The sequence below is a fragment of the Uloborus diversus genome, chromosome 5 (assembly GCF_026930045.1).
Source record: "Uloborus diversus isolate 005 chromosome 5, Udiv.v.3.1, whole genome shotgun sequence".
NCBI classification, from domain to species: Eukaryota; Metazoa; Arthropoda; class Arachnida; order Araneae; family Uloboridae; genus Uloborus; species Uloborus diversus.
Genome location: NC_072735.1, coordinates 92,548,745 through 92,572,333, shown reverse-complemented (window position 1 = coordinate 92,572,333; position 23,589 = coordinate 92,548,745). Strand labels below are relative to the sequence as shown.

The following is a 23,589-nucleotide window of genomic DNA, read 5'->3' as shown; positions in this document are numbered from 1 at the left end:
TGATTAAACTAATGTTTTCTGAAAAACGATCCCTCTCCACTGGATACTTTTTGTAGATGCTTCAGGACAAAAAGACCGAGCCAAGAAGGAACAATTTGGAAGTTTTATTAGACATCAATCTTCAAGGGAAAGTGTCAATGGATTTCTGTGACAAGTTGTTGTCGATTTGGGTAATTTGCGCTTTCATAAGAGCCGAAAGCATTTCCGTGGTAGGGGCAGGGTCAGTATTGTGGTCTGGTGATTAGTACAATCTGTTTTGTATTGTCCAGCTCGAGGACAGAGTGCGGGGGGCGCAGACAATCTATCTGACAGATAACTGGGCAGTAAAACTGGGCCATTATCAATCTAGACGCCGTCATTCCTGGAGCATACATTGCATAAAGGGCCCCGTTGTTTACAATAGAAGACTGAAGAATCCGCTTTAGGGCCCTTCTACACTGGATTGGTAGTACGCAGTACGCCAGGCTAGACCGATTAAGAATCCCCATCATTAGACAGGGGGGGTCAACGAGTCATCCGACAAGATCCAGTACGGATAGCTCAGGCGACTTGAAGCGCTGATATCAAAGGCGTAACACTTTAAATTTTTTCGGGAGGGAGGACTTTAGGTGGGGATAATTGCCTCCTCTCTCCTTGACTTACAGAAACATAATGTACTTTGTTCGTGTCTGGTATTAGTTTTTTTTTTTTGCATCCTCCTCTCCCCCCCCCCCCCCGTCTACACCACTGCTGTCATACAAAGAATTTTTTTTAAACCAACTTTTTCACCACGAAAAAGTTGGTTAAAAAAATCATTTTTACATGAAATATTACTATGTCGATAACGAAAATTTCGGGGGGGGGGGGCCCGGGCCCGGTGGGCCCCCCCCCCTGGCTACGCCACTGGTTTGTTCTGAGTATTTATTAACGCAACCGTTGTGTCTTAGTTTGCTTTCAGCTACAGAAATTAATTCGTCCCTTAGTAGTATTCTCGAGCTTCTCAAAATAATGTTAGTTTTCCTTATTTCTTTCAAAAAAGTATTAAATGGTGGAAGCGTAAACAAGAAAACTCTGGATTAACAAAATTGGATAACGTCATACCAGGTAAAATTTTTTATTGTTTTGTATGAATTTGTAAGAATATGAGTTTTTTTTATCTTAAATTAATTTAACTAATCATATTTTACAGCAGCATTTAGTTGGAATGGACAGTGTGCAAAATATTTTCTTGAATTTATTATCGTAGAACAAAATGAAAAATGTTTAACCGAGAAAGAATTTACTTTATTCCTTTTATTCTCAGCTGAAAGGTTTCGCCAAATTTGTTTAGGGTTATTGTTTTAGTATTGTGCGAGCAAAGTAGCCTTGGCGAGATTTCGCGTTTTTAGTTAAACCATTTTTAATTTTTATCATGAGTGGAATAAAATGATAGTAAGATTACAGAATTCGATAAGTAAAAAGAAATAATGGTCAATCAACTGAAAAGAAAACTACCACCATATATAAACTGTGAGTACACATTTTATTTATTTTGTTCTGAGTGAATTTGAATAAATATCAGTTTTTCAATTCGATGAAAAAAAAAACGAACTTAACAACATTGACTGGACACTTTTCCTTAACTTAATTCCACATAAATGATTTAAATAACCCTTGTTACTACAGTATCCTACTGAAATAGACAGTATGCAAATAAATTTTCTTGAAAATATTTATCGCAGAACAGATTGAAAAATCCAGAAAGAACGTTAAGAATTTGAACAATAAAAAATAAAAGTTCGCCAAAAATCTGTTTATAGGGTTATGGTTTTAAAATTGTGTGAAAGAATAATGTATCTTGACAAGATTTCGCATATCAGATAAATCATTTCCATGACGAATGAATTAAATGCATGATTTCTTTGGATATCCAATCATATAGTCATCCCAGACAGCACAGATCTTCCAATATTCGTTGTTATATCGTTGAACTGGTGCAAAACTCATGACATATCACAAACGGATATCGACGCGATGTAGATTTCCTCACGTAGTTGGGCTTTTCCAAATATGGTTGACAAAAGTACGAAATTGGCACAGGTTTCAAAATAAATCCAAAATATGTTTGAAAGTTTACATTTATAGTATATAGCGTATCTCTAATTTTTGTAATCATTTTGATGAGTTTTTACATGTCTGAAAACTTTAATCTACTCATGCGCAACAATTTCAGTTTAGAAAAATGGCTGACTGTAGTATGTTTCCACGTTGTCAGTTGTCGGCTTGTGTATTGTTGCGAGCGCGAGTGTGTAAATGAATTAGCGATTTCTTGTATCAACGTGAAGTAAGTATATTGCCTGCTTTTTAAGTTCTTTTAAATTATGTTTTCTAAATTCAAGGGACAATGTTCTGATCGTCAAGAACGACGTAGAGATAGCTTTGAATTAAAAAGTCTCATATTATTATTATTATATATTATTATTATTATTTTGTTTTTTTGTTCAGATTATTGCTGGAATAAAATTTGTGGATTGTGCATACAAAAGAAATCGTTTATTGTCTACTTAAATATGAACACAAAATAGGTTATCAATGATTCATAGATTACTGGCATGTTTCTTGGAAGTCTTAAATCTTTAAAATTACTTTTTAAAACGCTAAAAATAGTTAACATTAGCCATTTTTCTTAAATTATTTAAATAAAATATACATATTTATTTATATTTGAAATCAATTTAAAAATTATTTCATTTTTCTTGTCTTTCTTAATTATTTTATTGAGTTATATTCCAAATTTGAATTTTATTCAAATGATTTTTTAAAAAATCTTAAGTATATTACTGTTTTAAAAAGTTTGAGGGTAAAAAAGTTTGTAAGACTTTCAAAAAGTGTGCAAACAGTCTATAAATTACTGGTAATTAATTTACCAAGATGCAATTTATGTAGATATTTCGTGACACAAACACATGAGAAAATCGGTGATAAATCCTCTGAAACATGTTGTTAGTTCATCTAATATTAGTAGATAAATCCATTTAACCTCTAAAATCCGTTGAAAACTCCTCCAGAGCACAATGTAACCAACATAGAAATATCGTTGATATTTTGTAAGCATCCAAAAAAACGTTGATAATTGCTCCCAAAAATGTTGAAAGTCATATCATATCTACAGCGATTTCACGTAAAATCGCTGTGCTGGGCGGACATTTTGCTGTTTTATCAACCAGTTCTCTACGAATTTAAGAGGATTTCGGTACATGTGATCACGTTGATGTTACATTACTTCTACGATTTTGGAACGATTTGTGCTGTTTGGGATAGAAATAAATTATCTAGTGTTAAACGTTACTCTTGACAGTCTGCCACGTATGTGCACTATGTGATAAAAATGTCAACAAATGCCGGAAATGTCACGAAACTGAACTTAATATGTACTAATGTTTAGAAAAAACGGTACAAAATGAAAATGCCGTTCGAAGCGAACCAAAAATTTATGAATTCCGAATTCAACATCGTGAAAATGGCTGCTTCAGAACAACTTACTGTGTGTTCTGCATTAATTGTTTACTTTCGTAATACTTTTTGGTTTCTAATCTCTTTCTATATGGATCAGAATAACCAAAAGACTTTGAAAAATCTTTTCAAATGAATAAAGCGAAAAAATCATACATAACAACAAAAATCACAACACTTTTAGCATTTTCTTCGTTACCACATGCGTTTGTTTTAGTTTTTAAGTCGGCCATTAGACAGTGACTGCAGTGCCCCCTATAGTTCGTTGGAGTTGCGACTTGCCAAGCCGCAGAAATTATTTGCACTTCTCGATCAAAGAAGAGCGCTGGCTTGGAAACGCCCATTTTCCGCCGGTTTCCAAATCTCCAAAGCAAATAATCTCACGTCATGTGGCTTGTCATATGTTCGAAAACTATTTAATTTTCGACAGAAGTAAATAGTTGTACTTTGTACGTTTCTGTGCCTAGCAACACGATGGGTATTCAAGAAGTCTTCAGGTTTGTTGAACCATCATACTTTTTGTACATTTTTGAAAATTTTTAATCATTTTGTTTTAACTTTTATAGTTAGATTAGTTAGATGTACTCTCATAGCTTAGTTCAAATGCAAAATTTACCAAACTTGATTCAATTATAGTAATGATCAGGACATGGTTAGACAATGAGCAGCATTTATTTAAAATTTAATTTCAGAACTAAACAAAAGAGATCGGGAGTAATTAAAAAGGAACATAAAGTAGTAAATGTTACCTTTCTAGAAGTTTTTCTAACATAGATGACACAAGAGCTATCGTTAGAAAGAGAAATTAAAGAGGGAGGAATCGTCTTTTTCATGAAAGGATCTAATACTCAATCATATGGAAAGGATGCAGGCATAAGAGAAAAAATATATTTTATCATTAAAGTATTTGTAGAATCATTTATTTGGTATTGAGTTGAAAACATTTTTCTCACCTGTGAAAAGAACTGGCATTAACGTTGTGGGAAATATTCAGTTTTTTTAACACTTGGGAAAACTAAATACTGCAACAGTGAAGTCAAAGGCTGAAATGAATTCAACACCTTATGCTCATATTTGTTCTTTTTTTTTTCTTTAATCTCCCTCACTGACTGAATTCGACAAAAGAGAAGATGTTGAGTATAGATTTATGGTTTTCTGTCACTTAAGGGGAGGTGGGGCATGTTGGTTTGCTTTTTTACTTATCATTTTTTATCTTGTCAAAAAATTTAATGAGCAGTTCAATTTTTTACAATAAGTTTCATTAAATGCTTCTCAACTCCACACATGTCTTTTGAAGTGTTGAATTGATACCTATACTTTTTTTACATTAATTTTTCAATGGAATTTTGTAAAGTGAACCAACGTACCCCACGGGTGGGGCATGTTGGACCGCATAACTCAAAAATAACATTTTTTATAATTTTAGTGATAAATACTATCAAACTTTGTAGCTACCTATTCTCTTTTGCGTGTAGAGTGAAAAGTATGGAATGTAAAGATCAATATACCATATTAAATTGATTTTAATTTATAAATCATTTTATTTAAAAACAGCAGTAAGTATTCACCATTAGTAGGTAAATAATTTTTTTTAAAAATTCAAATGAAAAATCAATTATTGAATATTCATGAGACAATTAATGCAGGTCAAAGTCAACTAAAGATGTATTGTATGATATCTGGGAATGTAAAAGTGCTACTTCTTGAGCTTTGGAAGTAGCACTTTTATTGGACTGGCTTTGGAAAGATAAGTCATACTTTTATGCCAAGTTACATCAATATTTGCTGGGGGGGGGGGGGTAGCTTTTTTTCTACATTGCATTGCATGAAACAATTTTAAAAAGAAAAGAATCTTATACTAATACCATAAAAATAAAAAGTAGTCGAAAACTTTGTACTGCATAGTGAATAAAATATGACAACGTATATAAAGTACAAATTCAAAATGAAAAAAGGTTAAAAAAACCAGCAAACAGCTGTTTCGGCACTCTAAAATACAAGTGCCATCATCAGTGCAAATAAAAACGAAGACAGGTTCAACCCGACTAAAACACAGTCGAGGCGAACATTGGAATGAGAGACGAGTTGTAAAAGGTATGAGAGCAGTACCGGAAACGATGACGTCAGGGTTACGTCAGAACTACAGAGGACAGTTGCACTCAGGAGAAAACTTCACGGACAAAAAATAAATCAAATAACAGACTTCCAAACATTAGGAAAAGGGGGAGTGCTAGACATATCATTGACGATTAAATTAGCATTTTTCCATATGTAATATGACTCCCAAAAATCTAAATCATGAATGGACGAACACTCGTGAATAACTTTGGCGGAAGAAAAAAATAAAATTATGGCCACAAGACCAACAATGTTGAGCAATAGAGGAGCGTTTGAGATCCTGTTTTTCGACGTAGTTTTCGTGTTCTTTTATCCGGAATTCGAGGGATCGTCGAGTCTGCCCAATGTAGGCCAATTTGCACTGGCAGGAAACACTATAAATGCCCCATTTGTCAAGGTTCTGAACAGGGTGTTTAAGCTGTGAAAATTTTAATTTATTAACAGGAGAAAAAGTGACGGAAAAATGAAACTTTTTTAAGATTTTGGCAATTTGTAGACTGATTTTAGGAAAAAAGGGTAAGACAATGGAACTCGAATAGTTCACAGGAGCAAGTGTTTGATTTTTGTTAGCTGAGCTACATAGCTTCTTATAAATGGTATCAATAATATCTGATGTGAATCCCCGATCAACCGCAATACCTTGTAGGTAATTCAGTTCTGATGAAAGTAAATTGGAATTTGAACAAATGGCTAAAGCACGGTAAATAAAAGATCTAAAAGCAGCCAATTTTTGTTTAGGAGGGTGAACGGATAACTTGTGGGGGGGAAGAGAAACAGCAAAGGGTTTACGGAAAACAGTAGTTGTAAACATATTGTTATGACGAGTGATGGACACATCAAGAAAAGAAAGATGATTTCCAGATTCCAATTCAACAGTAAATTGAATATGTGGGTCAATAGTATTTAGGATGGATAAAAGGTTATCAAGGTCACTGACAGACGAGTCCAAAAGCACAAAAATGTCGTCAACGTACCTGACGTAAAAATCAAATTGTATAACTTTAAATAATTTAAGTTCGAAATAGTGCATGTACAAATCACTTAGAATTGGACTCAAAGGGTTGCCCATAGCAAGACCTTCAGTCATACGGAAAAAATTACCGTCGAAAACAAACGTGTTTAGTTTTAAGCAAGAACTTGTTAAATTGCAATTCATTGATCTCAAAATCGGAAAAGTGATGTTCAGTTAATCTCATTTTAAGGCAGTCTAACGCACCTTCAACAGGCACGTTAGTGAAGAGTGATTTCACATCAAAAGAGGCCATTCTATGGTTATTTAGCTGAAAAATTCGAAGTTTGCGAACAAAGTCGAGAGAGTTCCGAACAGTAAAACAATTGCTGGAAAGAAGAGGTGAAAAAACGGAAACTAAAGATTTGGCCAATTTGTAAGAAGCACTACCAATGTTAGAAACAATGGGACGGAGAGGAATGAGTGGTTTATGCACTTTAGGCAAAGCGTAGAATCTGGAACATTGTGCAACAAAAGGAATCAAGCGTTTTTTGTGAAAATCTGGAATCAACGGAGATGACTTAATGGCGTTACTGATAGTTTTTAATTCTTTACCACAAGGATCATAGTGTTTCCTGCCAGTGCAAATTGGCCTACATTGGGCAGACTCGACGATCCCTCAAATTCCGGATAAAAGAACACGAAAACTACGTCAAAAAACAGGATCTCAAACGCTCCTCTATTGCTCAACATTGTTGGTCTTATGGCCATAATTTTATTTTTTCTTCCGCCAAAGTTATTCACGAGTGTTCGTCCGTTCATGATTTAGATTTTTGGGAGTCATATTACATATGGAAAAATGCTAATTTAATCGTCAGTGATATGTCTAGCACCCCCCCTTTTCCTAATGTTTGGAAGTCTGGGATTTGATTTATTTTTTGTCCGTGACGTTTTCTCCTGAGTGCAACTGTCCTCTGTAGTTCTGACGTAACCCTGACGTCATCGTTTCCGGTACTGCTCTCATATCTTTTACAACTCTTCTCTCATTCCAATGTTCGCCTCGACTGTGTTTTAGTCGGCTTGAACCTGTCTTCGTTTTTATTTGCACTGATGATGGCACTTGTATTTTAGAGTGCCGAAACAGCTGCTTGCTGGTTTTTTAACCTTTTTTCATTTTGAATTTGTACTTTATATACGTTGTCATATTTTATTCACTAATACCATATATTTGAAAGAAAAAGTACAATAGAATTAACAGCTTTAAGTTTGCATATCTTTGTGTTCTACAATCAAAATTAGATAATCTTTAGTAAAACTATATTTTTGTATTCCTTTAATCAATTATTTGTTTTATTTTGTTTCTATGTAGAATGCTTGTTTAGCAAAAAAAAAAAGTGTAATACAGGAACTTTGTTATAGCATGTATTGCATATTTTACTTTTAAAAAACAATTGTCTGCGAAAATTTAAAAGTATATATTCGAAAATATAAATAGTAAAAAAGTGCAGATATGAAATCAATAAATCTTTTGGTAAAATTAATTTAGTCTAATTTTTGTTAATTAATTATAAAAATATATCTGCTTCTTTTGCCCTAAGTTTTTATTATTATTATTTCGAAACATGTGTAACATAAAATTAAATGAATGTATCATATATACAAACAGTGAGAATATTATTATAGTTATTGAGATTTAAGAGAAAAAAAAGTTTTAAAATTATGTGGGTAGTGGTCTGGTCTAACTTGCCCCACAAAGAGTGGACCAACCTACCCCACCTTCTTGGTCTGAAAAAGTGCTGTCATATTTTTTTTCTTTTTGAAAAAAAAAAGCGAAAGCATTGCCAATTATTATGAACTAAAGAAACTTACTTTAAGAAAGGAGTTCAATTTTTTCCCGCAATCTTGATGAAAACCATTAAAAAAAAATGAAGTTACAGTTTTCTGAAAATTGCTCAAGACTACTGAAATAATCCTTTCTGGAGTAAATTTGTTCAATATAACTGTACCATGTGATTTCATTATAGGATTTGTAGGACTATAGGTGCTTTTTGTTAGTCATAATAAAATTAAAAATATGAATAGTATTAAAAAAATTGAGACCGATCCAACGTATCCCACCTCCCCCTCATCAAAGAGGAATCAATGTATCAATAATGAAGTGCTCTTGAGGGGAAAATAGTAATGATAGTAGCTCCGGTAAGTGCTGCTATGCAGCATGTTTTAGAAAAACTTTTCAATCAAACCTTGTGGCTGGAGCTTTCCTTGCATTCCACTCTGTACCTTAAAAAGTTTAATTACATCCCTTTGTTTCTCACTGCCACAAATATGATTTTCTTTCGAATTAGTGTTTTAACATCTTGAAACAAAACACTAATTTAAAGTTGATTCTAAGCTTTCAATCAGGCCAAGTATAATAAAAGTGCTTAAAAATTGTTTCAATGAAAATAAATGTTGCTTGTTTGGAATTTTGTTTAACTGAGCTATTTTTTTTAAATATAAATTTTGTTAAGTTTTCACATGGCTAGTAACACCAAACTTTTATTTGCTGTTTTTGTCGCAGTATGTTAAAGTTTAACAATCTTCTCTCTCAGTTATATTGATGATCATAAAGCAGATTTTATCAAAGCTTTGCGTGAAGCTGTTGCAATTAAAAGTGTGTCTGCATGGCCAGATCAAAGAGAAGATGTCGTGAAGATGATGAAATGGGCTGCCAGTGTAAGTTTTTTTTTAAAGTACCTTAACTCTTAAACAAAACCATTAAATACAGAATGCAAAATTCATCAAACAGGTTGAAAATATTGTATTTTTTCATTAAAAGCTGTTTGTTATACAGTCGGATCCCACTACAAAGCAATCCGACATATGCGAAATGGCTATAACGCGAGTTTTTTTGTAGTAGTCATTTTTTTATTGTTGACACAAATTGCTCGTCTGCAATATAAAATTTTTTTGAAAGGAGCGGCGGAGTGTTAGAATGGGCTTCGATGATACTAAATATTAGTTTTGTTAATGGGCTTTAACCTCTTTAGCATCGCTGAAAGCAGAAATTCACACACTGTATAAGTCTAAACTAAACAATGCTTTGCTTTAGTTTGTACAAATAACCGCTCCGATTCTTAACATTTGAATTCTTTCCATTTTACATATGAACGTTCATAAAATAGAATGGCTCTCAAACGTGCTTCTTTATCTAAAGGTTTTTACCGAAAGCGGAAAAAAAAGAGAAAGTTCCTGACCATTAAAGAAGGTCAAGTTTTTTATATGCTGGAACAATTAAAAAGCACTTTGAAGGTAGCATGACTATTAGGTATGAGTGAATCTTCGATACGTACAATTGAAATTCAAGAAAAAGAAATCGATAAACTTTCAGAACTTACTTTTAATACTGAAGCTCGCAGAGTAGTGTCTAAGCAAAATGCAAATATCATGAAAATGGAAGTTGCTTTTGCATTATGGATTAGAGGCCAGAAAGAGGGGTGTTCCCACACTGCATAAACCATAATCTTCATCAATTAAAAAATTATAATTAAGTTTACGATATCTAATGTTCAGTGGTGTTACTATAATGCAATAATGTACTTAATGTAAGTACCGTACTCGTACTGTTTTAATTTGTGTCTCTCATTGATCATTGATTTTGTGCTTCATATTAGTAATTTATGGAAACGATTTTTCTAAAATGCAGTAAAAAGTCGGCTCTTTATAAAAGGAACTGCAAAGAAATGGTTTGAAACAATTTGAGGGATGTTAACACACGCCTGAAATAATTAGGTATGCTTATAAAATATTTCTAAACATACGTTGTTCCACAACGTAGAATTTCGACTTGTGCGAGGGATCTTGGAACGTATCCCTCGCGTAAGTCGGGATCCGACTGTAAACAGAAATATTCCTAAGTGTGTTTTCTTCCTTGAAAAAATTTTTATTTGAATAAATAATGCAGTACAACCTCAAAAAGTGGGGAAAAACATTAAAAATTGGGCAAAATTTCCCAATTTTTCTTTTTTTTTTTAAAATAATTTATTTTTTATCTAGTAATGTATTTTTATCATAGTCTTTAGATAATTTCTTGAACTTGAAGACTATCTTCATTGAAATCAAAAAAATATTATTCATAAAATAAAATGAAGGAAGCAATTCCCAATCTTTGATATACTTAAAAAAAAAATACATAAACAAATTTTTGTATTATGTGTTACTGGTTTCTTCTGGCATTGTTGATTTATTCCATTATCCATTATAATTACAGTAGAACCTCGATCATCTGAGCTTCGATTAACCAAGGTTTATGTTAACCGAGCCAATAATGAAGTCTATATTTCAAAAAGTAATGTAAATTTAATAAAATAATGAATTTTCAGGTTGAGAATAAAAATATTTTATGGAAATTTGTGTGTTTTTTAATGCATTTTTCAATATTTAACTTGGTATTCTTGAAAAAATTCAATTTACTTTTTAAAACTTACTACAAGTTATTTTACATTTTAATTTTTTGAACTCTAAAACATTACTTTTTATCTGTCCACCTTTGAAAAATATTCTATTGTATTTTTAATTTATACCATTTGCAATCCTGACAGGTTTTTATGCAAATTTTCTATTAACCGAGAATTTCGACATTCGAATCACTAGCAGTCCCAATCAACTTGGATTTAATTGAGGTTCTACTGTACTTTAAAGATTTTTTTTCTAACCAAAAAAGTCACCAAACCATTAGATAAAGTACGTATAAACAGAGACTGATTTATGAACGGTAATGTTATGTAAAATAGCAATGAAGTTTATATAAAATTCCAATTTAAATGCTATTCCTTAATTGAAGGTTTTAAAATCCTTTCAGTATTTAGAAAAAGAAGGCGCTAAAGTAACCCTTGAAGATGTTGGGCAGCAAAAATTGGCAGATGGAAAAACCATCCCCTTGCCTCCTGTCCTCCTTGGTGAATTGGGAAAAGATCCAAAAAAGAAAACAATTTGTATTTATGGACATCTTGATGTGCAACCTGCTTTCAAGGTACAGTAACAGAATAAAATGCTTATTTAAGCTCTATAATTTAGTTAGATGGAATGACTGCTCAAGTTACTCTGAATTGTGCAAAATAGTCTTGTAGGTTTTACTTTATTTTTGTATTTATTTCAGTCGCCATTTTAAGTTAGTGAAGTTAAATATCTTAAATTTTAGTGAAGAAATTAATATGGAAATATTAATAATCCTCAATTAATTCATCAAATAAGGAAACCAATGAAATTATTTTATGTATTAAAAGAACATTTGCAGTGGTACCAGATGCCAACTCCTTCGATTGGTGCCTGATGCCAGTGCTGACCAATTTGCTAGTGCTCAAGCGCCTCCCATGATGTCTTTAGTGTTGCTGGATCCAGTGTTTACTCTCAACTGTCAGTAACCTAGGTCCCTGGTATCAATTAATAGAAAACTTCGGGTCTCTCAGTGGAAAGAATGAGTCTCTTAAATTTTAAACAGAAATTGATTTTAAAAAAAGTTGTGAAATAAACCAAATTGGATACTTTTTACTCTTATATTCTGTGATTATCATTGTAAAACCACTTTAAAATAATAATTGAAAAAAAAAAGTGAGTGACAAACTATTTTTTCACTTAAGATAAGAGTATGCTAACTCAAAAATGACTTTTTTAAGTATGATGCCACCATAAAATGTCAAACATGTGCTTTTGATTGATTGAGCAGCTTACCAAGAATTTCTTTTAAGTGAAAAAAATATCAAACACTCTCTCTCCTCTCACAGTTAATCATCATTGCAAAGAAATGAAAAAATGGCAAATGCCAAAACAACCCATTGCAAAATCATGATCTCAGAAACAAACCATTCTCTTATATGTGTGCGAAAACTGCACATTTGCAATCATAAGTTTGCTTATTCAGGGTGGCGACAGATCAGGGAAAAGTCAGGGAACTTTATTGATCAGGGAAAAATCAAGGAAATATCAAGGAATTTCAAAAAAAAAAAAAAATGAAAATTCATGGAAAATTGATCAAATGAAGACAAAAAAAATTTTTTTTGTTGCTTTCCAAAATTAAATACTTTTATTTCCTATGCATTTTCCGCCAATTATTTGTTCAAAAAAAAGTAAAATTATTGAGTTACGATTATACACTGACATATGTTTGTGCATTTTTTTCCCCTAAGGTATTGAGTCTTAAATTATTAACCATAGGATAAACTTCCTAAGCTTCTGTGTCTGTTAAGTTGTTTATTTTACGTAGTTTGAATTTTTCTGTCAGGTGTTTTATGCTACGTAAAATAAACAACTTTGCAGGCAAAGAGGATGCCGCCATTAAAGACTTTGCTCCATTGCCTTTACTCATTGTTGAAGTAGCTAGCGTACTGTAATCACAATTTCAAGAAAAAAAATCTTTTTTTTTTTAAATTGATACTGCTTAGAGCTTAAAAGGTATTTTACTTGGCATTTTCAATTTAATTGCTAAAATTGAATGTTAAATGAAAATCAACTTTGTTTTTTTTATTTTATTATTTGCTGTCACTTTAGATTATAAGAAGGGTTTATAGATTATACCAAGGGTTTTTTTTTTTTTCAGACTTTAAAAGTATTTTATTTTAAAACCAAGTTATACACTATAAATTTTGAAATTAATTATTGTTTTTTTACATTTCAATGTTTGTTACAAAAGATTTTTTTTCGACTAATAATGAAATTGAAATTGTTGTGTACATAAGTAAATATTTTTACTATTTTTTAATAGTCAAAATGCTGTATTCGTTCATTAAAACCTAAGTTCTTGATTAGAGAATAGCTCAATATAACTGGTTGTTTGAAGGTTCCAATTTGTTTTACATAAATATGTCCATTATTTTAAGTAAAACTGTATTACTTCTACACTTTCACAATTACTTGTTCTTCTCGCAGCAACAATTATGCTGCTTGAAAATTCAGTTAAAAATTATTTTTAAATTAACTTTTTTACTTTTATCATGATTAGATATGCCTTTAAGAAGGGTTCCAATAATTTCTTGAATTCTTGTGTTTACAGGTTACTAGTATTTGTTTTAGATTTCCAATAATATTTCTTCGTAGATATTTTAATACACTATTTTTACTTAAAAAAGCTTATTTTCAAAATATATTTTTAATTAACAGCTTAAAACGTTTAAAACACTGCATTTTATTTAATATACAATGTTTTTCAGGTAGGGTAAAGGAAGAAAACCATTATCCATGGTAACGTAAATCAGGAAAATTCAGTGAACTAAATCAGGGAAAAGTCAGGGAACTTTTCTTCGCCGTTCTTGTTGCCACCCTGTTATTAGATTTATTTTGGCCCATTTCAAACTACCTATTTTGACTTTGCACTATTTTTAAAACAGCACGTTTTTAAAATCTTGTGATAAAGTAATGTCTGACTTAAACAAGTTCAAATGAAAATAACGTATTAGAAAAAAAAATAATACAAGGTTTAAAAAACCTTTGTATTAAATTCAAGTATTTAGCTGCAGTTTAATGAGAAAAATGTGTGAGGTTCTGAACTGTGTATTTAGCACAATATGGAAAAGGGTTCACCATTTTTTTCTCCCATCTCTTAATTTGGGGTGCAAAACGATAATTTTTAAAAGAAATTCTAGTTGCATGAATGCTAGATAAATAAGCTTTTACTGTACAATTTTCTTGTGCTAATCCACAAGAGTGCTTTGAAACAGGACTTTCTTTTACTTTTACCTTTTTTTGATGTTTTCAAGACTCTACAAGATACAAGTTGAGAAGTGCTTCTCCCTAGAATACAGTACAGGGTTATGACTGAATAATAAGTGCAATACTTCGATCCCTAAGCTCAGTATGGGTCCCTGTACTCCCCTGTCCCATCACTAAAACTGGATTGACTGGTCAACAATAGGAGTGCTTTTGAATAGCTGATTGAGAAATAAGGTCCTTTTTATACCTGTTTGTTGGCTACTCTTAATCATCTTTACTAATAATAACGCTGAAAATCTCTCTGTCCGGATCTCTGTCTGTCAGGATCTTTCTCTGTTTGTCAGGATCTCTGTGACACGCATAGCGCCTAGACCATTTGCATAGTGCCTAGACCATTCGGCCGATTTTCATTAAATTTGGCTCAAAGTTAGTTTGTAGCATGGGGGTGTGCACCTCAAAGCGATTTTTTGAAATTTCGATGTGGTTCTTTTTCTATTCCAATTTTAAGGACAAAATTATCATAAGATGGACGAGTAAATTACGAAATGATCATAACGTGGAACCGTAACATGGGCACAAGCCAAGTGGCAAGATACGAAATTATCATAACGTGGAACTGTAGCATGGTTACAAGCCAATTGGCGAGAAAATTCATCATACATTATTTGTAAATATACAGGCAAACTAAAAGACCTTTTAATTTCTCTACGGGCGGGGTCGTGCGGGTACCACTAGTTAACACATAAAAGCACAATTAGGAAATGTATTTTCCACATTTTCCCACTATTTTTTCTGGTTTGTTTAGGTTTTCGCAGTCCCCAGGACCCGAAATTAGGCGGAAGTTGTGTCTTTTTCCCATGTACTTGAATTTAAAAAAAATTATAGCGTGGAAGTGCAAACCCTGCTTCTACGCTATACCCCTTGCAAATCAAGAGAAGAAAAGGGAAAGTAATGACGGGGGAAATCTTATTTTTTCTTTCTATTCCTTGAATAATAGAATTGTCTTTTTTTTTTCGCTTCATAAAGCATGGGGGAGGAATATAAAGTTTCATTAGAGCAAAAATTTCACTGGGGATGAAAATATGTAAAATAAAAAACAATGAAATTTGCTATTTATACCCGTCTGTGCTACAGCTCCCCTGGTTATTCAAGGAAGAAAATAGAGTATTGTGTTTCTCTATTATAAAAATTCTTTCTTATATTTTTGTGATTAAAGTAGTTCAGCTTTGTGTATGGGTTCTTTTGTTTCCATCTTTCATTATTTTAAGAACCTTCTTTCAAACCCTTTTAAATTCTGAGCTTGATATGATTATATTGAACCTAATCAATCAACCAATCTTATTATTTTTTTTAATAACTGGAATTATTGTTGTTTTGTTAACTTTATTAAATGTTCCAAAACATTAAATTAAAAAAAAATCTATTAAACTAATTTCATGATGAAAAAGCTAAGTTTTCACCAAAACATCAATTTTCAAAAGAAATCTGTTAAATTTCATGCTAATTTTAAACCTTGTGACTTATTCCTGATTGAAATTAAAATCAGTGATTTTTTGTTCTGTTTGAAAATTTTGCTTTATCCTTTACTTATGCACAATTGCTCAAGCAGTATTGATTCCAGCAGGTTTGCAGCTATTAAAATTTCATTTAAACTGTGTAGTCAAATATCCTAATTATTCTATAGTTGCACAATGTCGACATTTCTACCAATTACTGTCATTTTCTCTTTATAGTGAATAAAAGTAAGGTTTCAAAGAAATTCTGATGGGAAGTCTGTGGCGGACGTACGTTCACGACGCCCCATAGCATCTACAGAATTGAAATTTTGTACAAAATTACTTCCAGTCCCGGGGTGTGCACCTAGGGTTTTATTTTTTAAAATTTGAATTAGATTTTTTGTAATTTTTTAAGCTCAAATTTTGCATAAATTGCCTATTATTGCTATTAAAGGGGTGAAACATTACTTGCACATATTAATATTATGTATCATTGGAAAGGGTAGAATTTTCCGCGTTCTGCGCAATTTGTTTCAATGCTCTAACTTAAATACTGCGGGAGTTATTTGCGTTTTTAGCTCGAACGTTTTTAGGCTTAGCTAAAATTTTGGCACTACTTCATTAAATCTATCAGTAAAAATTGAAGAAATTGTCCCACAGTTTTCTTTTTGACACCACTGGAAATAGTGGCTTTTTTTACTTTAGATCTCCAGTGGTCGAAAAACTGAACTTCTATCTCCAAAGTGAAAAAAGTTACAAGCCTTTAAAAAAAAGTTTGAATAATTTCATCTCCATTAAAATTATTCCATGTTTTATTTGGCATTGCCGTAGTTACGTCTTTTCGGCGCATGTTTCTTCTTTTTTATTCACAAACTTTAACGAAATATCTTAGACTCAACTCAATTCAAGCCCTGAGATAAAGAGCAAAATATATTACTTGAAACCACAAATATGAAAGTGACTTTTCAAACGTACAAAACTGCAGTTATGCAATGCTCAGGAGCCCCTTAGCCCTTACGGTTCTGTAAGTTGGTACGAGTTATTTTTAAACCCGGGGAGGGGGTGCTTTTTGATCTAAAGGGAGCTAGCTCACAATGCATTTTTAATTTGTTTCTTCTAATTGACGATTTAAATCTTTGCGAATCAAATAAGATTAAACCCGAAGCAATTTTTGGGGGTTCGTGAGCGTTAGCGAGCAGGGGGCAGAGCCCCCTAGTATTTAAAAAAAAGGAATTAAAATGAAAGTTTTGCCCCTATTTTAATGTTGAATAAAATTAAGAGAAATTTATTTATACTTGCAATGTACCAACAGCTTGGTTATCTCATTCAGAGATTGCAGTTTCATCCTTGTTATAGACTCTTCAGTCTGGAATCTTTGCGAATAATAAAGCTGAAAGTCTCTCTGTCTGAATGTCTGTGATAAGCATAGCGCTTAGACTGTTTGGCCGATTTTCATGAAATTTGGCACAAAGTTAGTTTGTAGCATGGGGGTGTGCACCTCGAAGGGATTTTTCGGGAATTCAATTTTGTTCTTTTTCTATTCCAATTTTAAGAACATTTTACCCAGCAAGTTATCATAACGTGGAAGAGTAGATTACGAAATTATCATAATGTGGAACCGTAACATGGGCAAGCAAATGAACATAGCCAATTGGCAAGAAATTCATCATCCATTATTTGTAAATACACAGGCGAACCAAATGACCTTTTAATTTTCTACTACAGGCAAAGCCGTGCGGGTACCACTAGTAAAGAATAACCGAGCTGGAGGCAGATGTCATCTCATTAAAATGTATTCAAATTTTTAATTCCTCAAAAATCTTTAATTCATTTCCTTTCAAATTTTTAACAACTGGAATATGTTTCTTTAATTGTCTGCTGCTGTTGAAATTAGCATCAATGTGTATGTGCTTTTTACGCTATTTTTATTGTTATTTGTTTTATGTTATTCATTTTTGCTTAAATTTTGTGGCCTTACATAAGTATGAAACATAAATTTATTTTCTGCTCATTTTCCAAACATTATTATTTTTACAACAAAACATTAATATGAATGCTGTACATTCCTGTCATTACATTTTTTTCCTTTCTTTTTTTCTAAAACCATAAATAGGAAGATGGATGGAATACTGAGCCATTTGAATTGATTGAGAAAGATGGAAAGCTGTATGGAAGAGGATCAACTGATGACAAAGGGCCTGTTTTGGGTTGGCTTCATGCCATCACAGCATTTAGAGAAACTGGCCAAGAAATTCCTGTCAATTTAAAGGCAAGTGTTTTTTTAATCATTTGAAAAATATCTATTATCTAACAACACAGCTGTGGTACAACCTTTTGTGCATGGAAAATTCATTTTTAGTTGCTGTGCTTGGAGTATAAGTATCAGACCTATCAAAAAATTTCTTTCTTGATATAGTAAATGTACTGTGTACCAGTATTGATATTGTTTTGTTGTAGAGTGGTCTTGTTGTCGAATGATGTATGTGTAGCAATAGTACTTGAAATGGAACTTCCCACTTGTGTTCATAGTAATCATCAGTCATAATTGAAGAGCAGTCAATTGCATATATTCCTAAATAACAATTTTAACACGTTTTTTTTAGCTTTACCTGTATTTATGTATCTTGTAACGGAATCTTGTAACTCAAATTTTGCCCTCTTCCTACGATCGGATTCTTTCAAAATTTGGCATGCGACCTGAGACCTGATGACGATGCAATATTCTATAATCAAATTAATTAGCTGTTAATTGTTGGTTTATTCCAATTTTAATCAATATTTTGGTCTAATTTCCAACAATGTGAAAAAGGAAAGTTTAAAAAAAAAAACATTAAAAAATGCTCGCAAAAATTATTTAAAAATATCTATAAAAACCTTTGATTTTTCTGCATCAGACAAAATTTGTTCCATTGTTCCAAGGTAATTAGAACATGAGTTACTATTGTTTCTAACTAATTTCATGCCAGAATTTAGTGAGCCTTCAATTGGCAATTCATTGCTGATCAGGCCATTGTTGAACAATATTTTTATTAAAATGTATCAGAAATTTTCAAAGCAATGTAAATAGGATTTCCACACACGTACATCGATGACGGAGATGGATTAGACAATTACTCGACAGGAAATTTATCAACGCAGTTGAATGTTTTTATAGCTCGGCTATTACACTTTAAGAGATATAGTTATTCTTTTTGGAGTTCGAATGACATATTTTGAATGCTGCCCAAGACCTTTGCGCTTTTTATTGGGCAAATTTCATGAATATAAAATTTTTTGAATTATGTTGAAATGAATATTTTTTTGTTAAACAAGTTAAACTAAAAACAAAAAAATAAAATAAGTTTGAAAACCTAAAAAAAAAACATGCTTTTGTAGCAAAATGAACTAAAGTAAAAAATAATCTTTGGATGATAGTAACTGACCAAACACTTAATTTTAATGTAATACAAAAACGCATGGGGGCTTCTTATCAGTTGTCTTGAATTTCTTCCTGTTGTCCATGCCAAAAAAGTAAATAGACAGCACCCCATGGTTTTTTATTGCATTAAAATTAAGTATTTGGTCAATTACTGTCGTCCAAATATTATTTTTTACTTTTTAGTTCATTTTGCTACAAAAGCACGTTTTTTTTTTAGTTTTTTAAACTATTATTATTATTATTCTGCACAATGACATATTTAAAAAAGATGGACAGCCAATTTATCCTTTCTCTGTAATGGGGGCCGAAAAAAAATCTGCTATTCAGTTTAGATTGTCTTATATCTCAAAACAAGTAGTCGTATGCTTATGTCCTCATTCACTCTGTGATGTTGGTGAGTTCATTATGGCATCTTGTAGAGCTTTACGATGCTCTACCAAATTCTGAAATACTACCATAATTCTCTGCAATATCAAAAAAGTTAGAAATTATTTGAATGTTCTGGAAAGCAGATTTTAAAAACTGCTTGATTCCGTAAATTCTTCATGAAGTAAAATGTATGAGGGTTGCTTATTTTTCAAGCTCCATTTGGCTATTTAAAAAAAAGCAGGTAAATATACAAAGAAGATTTTACTGTCAAAAATAAGGTACAATGCATGTTATTTATCCATATTATCACCTTAACAATTTAGGCATTTGTCGTACCTGTGCACAAGCTTTTCTATACCCTCCTCATAGACCATTGCCGCCAATGATTAAAAGTGATTTTTGACTGTCTTTGAGTTCTGCCCTCTTTAAATTTTTGGCACCACTTACGAACAACACCAGCACTCATTAAGTTATCTCCATATACACGATTTATTCTTCGATGAATTTCCGCTGCCCTGTTACCTTCTGCTTGCAAGAAACGAATAACACTTTTCAATTCACATTTGGCGGGAGACTCAACAGAGACAGCCATGTTTTCGTGTCTGTAGCTCAACAGGAAATGACAGGTTGGACTCGACAGTAACCGAGTGTTTGGACAGGGGTATGTGCAGTATCCTAGTATGCAAACCCGCCACCTGCCGCCCACCTGACTTTCCTACTGTGAAAATGGAGCTTGGAAAAAAAAAACGACCTACATATTACTAAAAGTGGAGGAATAAGTATGTACTGAAATGTTGTATCTTAAACGTTGCACTCTGAAATTATCGTCTATTAATGAACAATATAACAAACTTAAATCCTGTGTATTTGCAGAGAGCTGCATACACACCTTTCAGGGTTATAAGTAACCCCCTTTTTCAGTGCAAAAGAGATGAGCTTATGAACGAAAAGATTCAACAAGAGTTTTTATTAGATGGCTTTTCATCCATAACCTTGCCTCTTTTGCAAAAAGGGTTCTTTGTAATCCCAAAACATGTGTATTCAGTTCTCTGAATATTTGAGATTTAACATTTATGCATTTCTTTTACTTTTCTGAGTAACAATTTTCCATAATTTCTTTTCTCCTATAAGTTAAATATTAGATGATATTAAAATTGTCTATAAACTTTTTGTTTTGAAAACCACATATTTTCAAAGAGTTTTGTTGCAGTTTATTTATTTAAAAGTTAGTTCATTTTTTGATGACTAGTATCACCTTTTGAAAACGTACATGTTAGACAGGAAAAGCAGGTATTTTAAAAGGCTACTTTGAAAAAAGAAGTGGCCAATGGTAAATAACTTCACTCTTATTTTGTTATGAAATTGAACTGTATGTGACTTTTAGTCATTTGTGGAAGAAACTTTGATAAGTTGTTTTATGTTCAAATCTTTTTCTTTTTAAAATATTTATAAGAAAACCTCTTGTGTGTAAAATGGGGGAAAACAAAGTGCTCCAAAAGTTCTCTCACTTTTTTTTGTGGTGTGCAATTGAACAAATGTAAAGAAAGACAAGGTCTGGAAATCAGGGTGACAATATTCATGGCAAAGACACTTTCTTTTTATTTTGGTTGATTGATTATTCCCACCTAAAACCATTCATTTTGATATAAGCTGTTCAAATTTCTGAACACTTTGGAATATTTATTTATTCTGTTGGTCATCTTGATCTGTTCTTTTCACCTTTTTCTTAAGAGCAAAATACAACTGTCTTTCTTCTCAGTACTAAAATAAATATTGATATTAATGTAATGAATACAATTCTGAACTTTCATAAAATAAAACTTCTTACAGTTTTGCTTTGAGGGCATGGAAGAATCTGGCTCAGAAGGCTTAGATGATCTAATACTTGCCCAGAAAGATAAATTTTTCAAAGATGTTGACTTCGTTGTGATATCTGACAGTTATTGGCTCGGAAAGAAGAAACCTTGTTTAGCATATGGACTGAGGTAAGTAATTGTGTGACCACATATATGTATTTTTACTTCCTTTTACAAAAAAGGAAGTATTGTATTCGCGAAAAAAATTTCACTCAAAAATCGGCCTTAATTTCCATTTTTCTCACCCTGGAATGAATGTTGAGTTTTTTTTTCAACTTGACAACACGTGGATAAGTGCCTAAGAACGTATAGACACCCGAAGTATCCATTTTGACCATCCCCAAGGTAATTACAACTATTTTTCTCGTGACGTCCGTATGTGTGTATGTATGTCGCATAACTCAAAAAGGGTATATCCTAGAAAGTTGAAATTTGGTACTCAGACTCCTAGTGCAGTCTAGTTGTGCACCTCCCTCTTTGGTTGCATTTGAATGTTCCAAAGGGGTCTTTTACACCTTTTTGGTGGGAAATCATTTTTAATTTCAATGAAAACTCCAGTTTGTTATAATTTTGCAAACACTTGGCGATCACCAACCTTTTGGTCACCAACTTGGCAACAAATTTGCTGACATTTTTTTTTCCAAATCTAGTTTCAGTTTGGCCACTATTGGCAATATTTAGAGAGTTGACCATTGAATCACGTTAAAATGTCCAATATTGTGAAAATCAATCTGTATAAACGTTTTTTGCTCCGATTCGCAACAAACTTGGGGTAAAAATATTGAAAGTGTTTCTTTGCTTAGTCCAGGACACTACTATCATTAATTTGACGTAAAAGAAAGTCAAGTGATGCACACATCAGCTCTTTTCTTTCAGTGGTCTATCAAGTTGTAATTATGCATTGTTGGACAATTCTTGAAACTCAAAAGTGTGATTACAATGATTGATACAGTTTCTTAGATTAGTATGATGAATATTTCAAGTGTTTGCTATTTCATTTATAACTGAGTTTTGCAAAGTTGGAAATAAAGAAATTCATACTCTCATTAGTATATTGTTGACAATATAAGTACAGCACACTCCCGATTATGCACAGCATTGGGTGGCACACGTAGTGCGGATAAAGAAAATTGCGAATAACTCAAAAAAAGGTTTAAAATGCAAGGTCAAGAAGAAAAAATCTTGTCTTTTGCTTTTAAAATGATTGTCTTGTACTTATAAAACATGATGCAGTGAAAATAGGTGTGGTATAAAAAATTATTGCTGGTGTATGCAATGCCTTTAAAAGATCTGGCATATATTTAAACTATAATGGTCATTTCACGGTATTTTAGGCAATTATGTAAAGTCTTTAAAATAATTTTTTTTATTACTTTTAATTTACTGTTTGGTTGCTACATTATTTTATTTTGAGTATGCCCTACCAACGCACAAACTCAAATTAAAATAATTTGCAAACCAAACAGTAACTTAAATAGTTATCGCACTAAAAGTGTCATATTACAGAATCTACATTTGTCAAAAAAATACTGAGAAATGTCCTGTAACTAAAACAATAACAATGTATGTAAAAAAAGCATGTAAAAATTAAAAAAGATCACTCAATGTTGCTAAGGGATTACATACGTGAACAAGCAAAGCATGCAAACAGATTAACTGCAACATAGCAAACAAGTGAAATACACCGCCAGCTCAGTGATTTCCAGCCGAGGACTGCAGTTTCGTGCTTATTAGCACTCCTCGGCTGGAAATGACTGAGCTGGCGGTGTATTTCACGTATTTCTGCTTTAACCCTGGCTAATGGGCGGTAATTTACTGAATATATCAAAAAAGGTTACACCAAAAAGACGGGTGAGGGGGAGAATTTTTTCAATACAGTTAGGTCACTTGTTCATGCGCATAGATAGTGTAGTTTTCAATAAGTATGGTGAAATACACCACCAGCTCAGTCATTTCCAGCTGAGGACTGCAGTTTCGTGCTTATTAGCACTCCTCGGCTGGAACTGACTGGGCTGGCGGTGTATTTCACGTATTTCTGCTTTAACCCTGGCTAATGGGGCATGCTAAAACTCCCATAGTTCCTAGCGCGCCCGGGCGGATGTTGGTATGAATTACTTCCGGCTATTCCGCCGGCTCGTCTTGCCATAGAAGCTGTGAGGAGTTTCGCTGCGTCTTCAATGTTACGATGCTCTTTTTTTTTTTCGACGAGATTAGTTTTTTCGCAAAATG

The 23,589-nt window shown here is 32.5% G+C and overlaps 1 protein-coding gene across 1 annotated transcript in view; it reads left to right on the top strand.

Moving 5' to 3' along the window:
- The first annotated feature begins 3,817 nt into the window (after positions 1-3,817).
- The window catches only part of LOC129222670 (cytosolic non-specific dipeptidase-like), a 36,714-nt gene continuing 16,942 nt past the window's right edge, over positions 3,818-23,589 (top strand). The window contains exons 1-5 of the mRNA XM_054857201.1: positions 3,818-3,968; positions 9,130-9,253; positions 11,379-11,549; positions 17,831-17,986; positions 21,335-21,489. Of these exons, the coding sequence (XP_054713176.1) occupies positions 3,946-3,968; positions 9,130-9,253; positions 11,379-11,549; positions 17,831-17,986; positions 21,335-21,489 (629 nt within the window). The 5' untranslated portion in view covers positions 3,818-3,945. The remainder of the gene's footprint in view (positions 3,969-9,129; positions 9,254-11,378; positions 11,550-17,830; positions 17,987-21,334; positions 21,490-23,589) is intronic.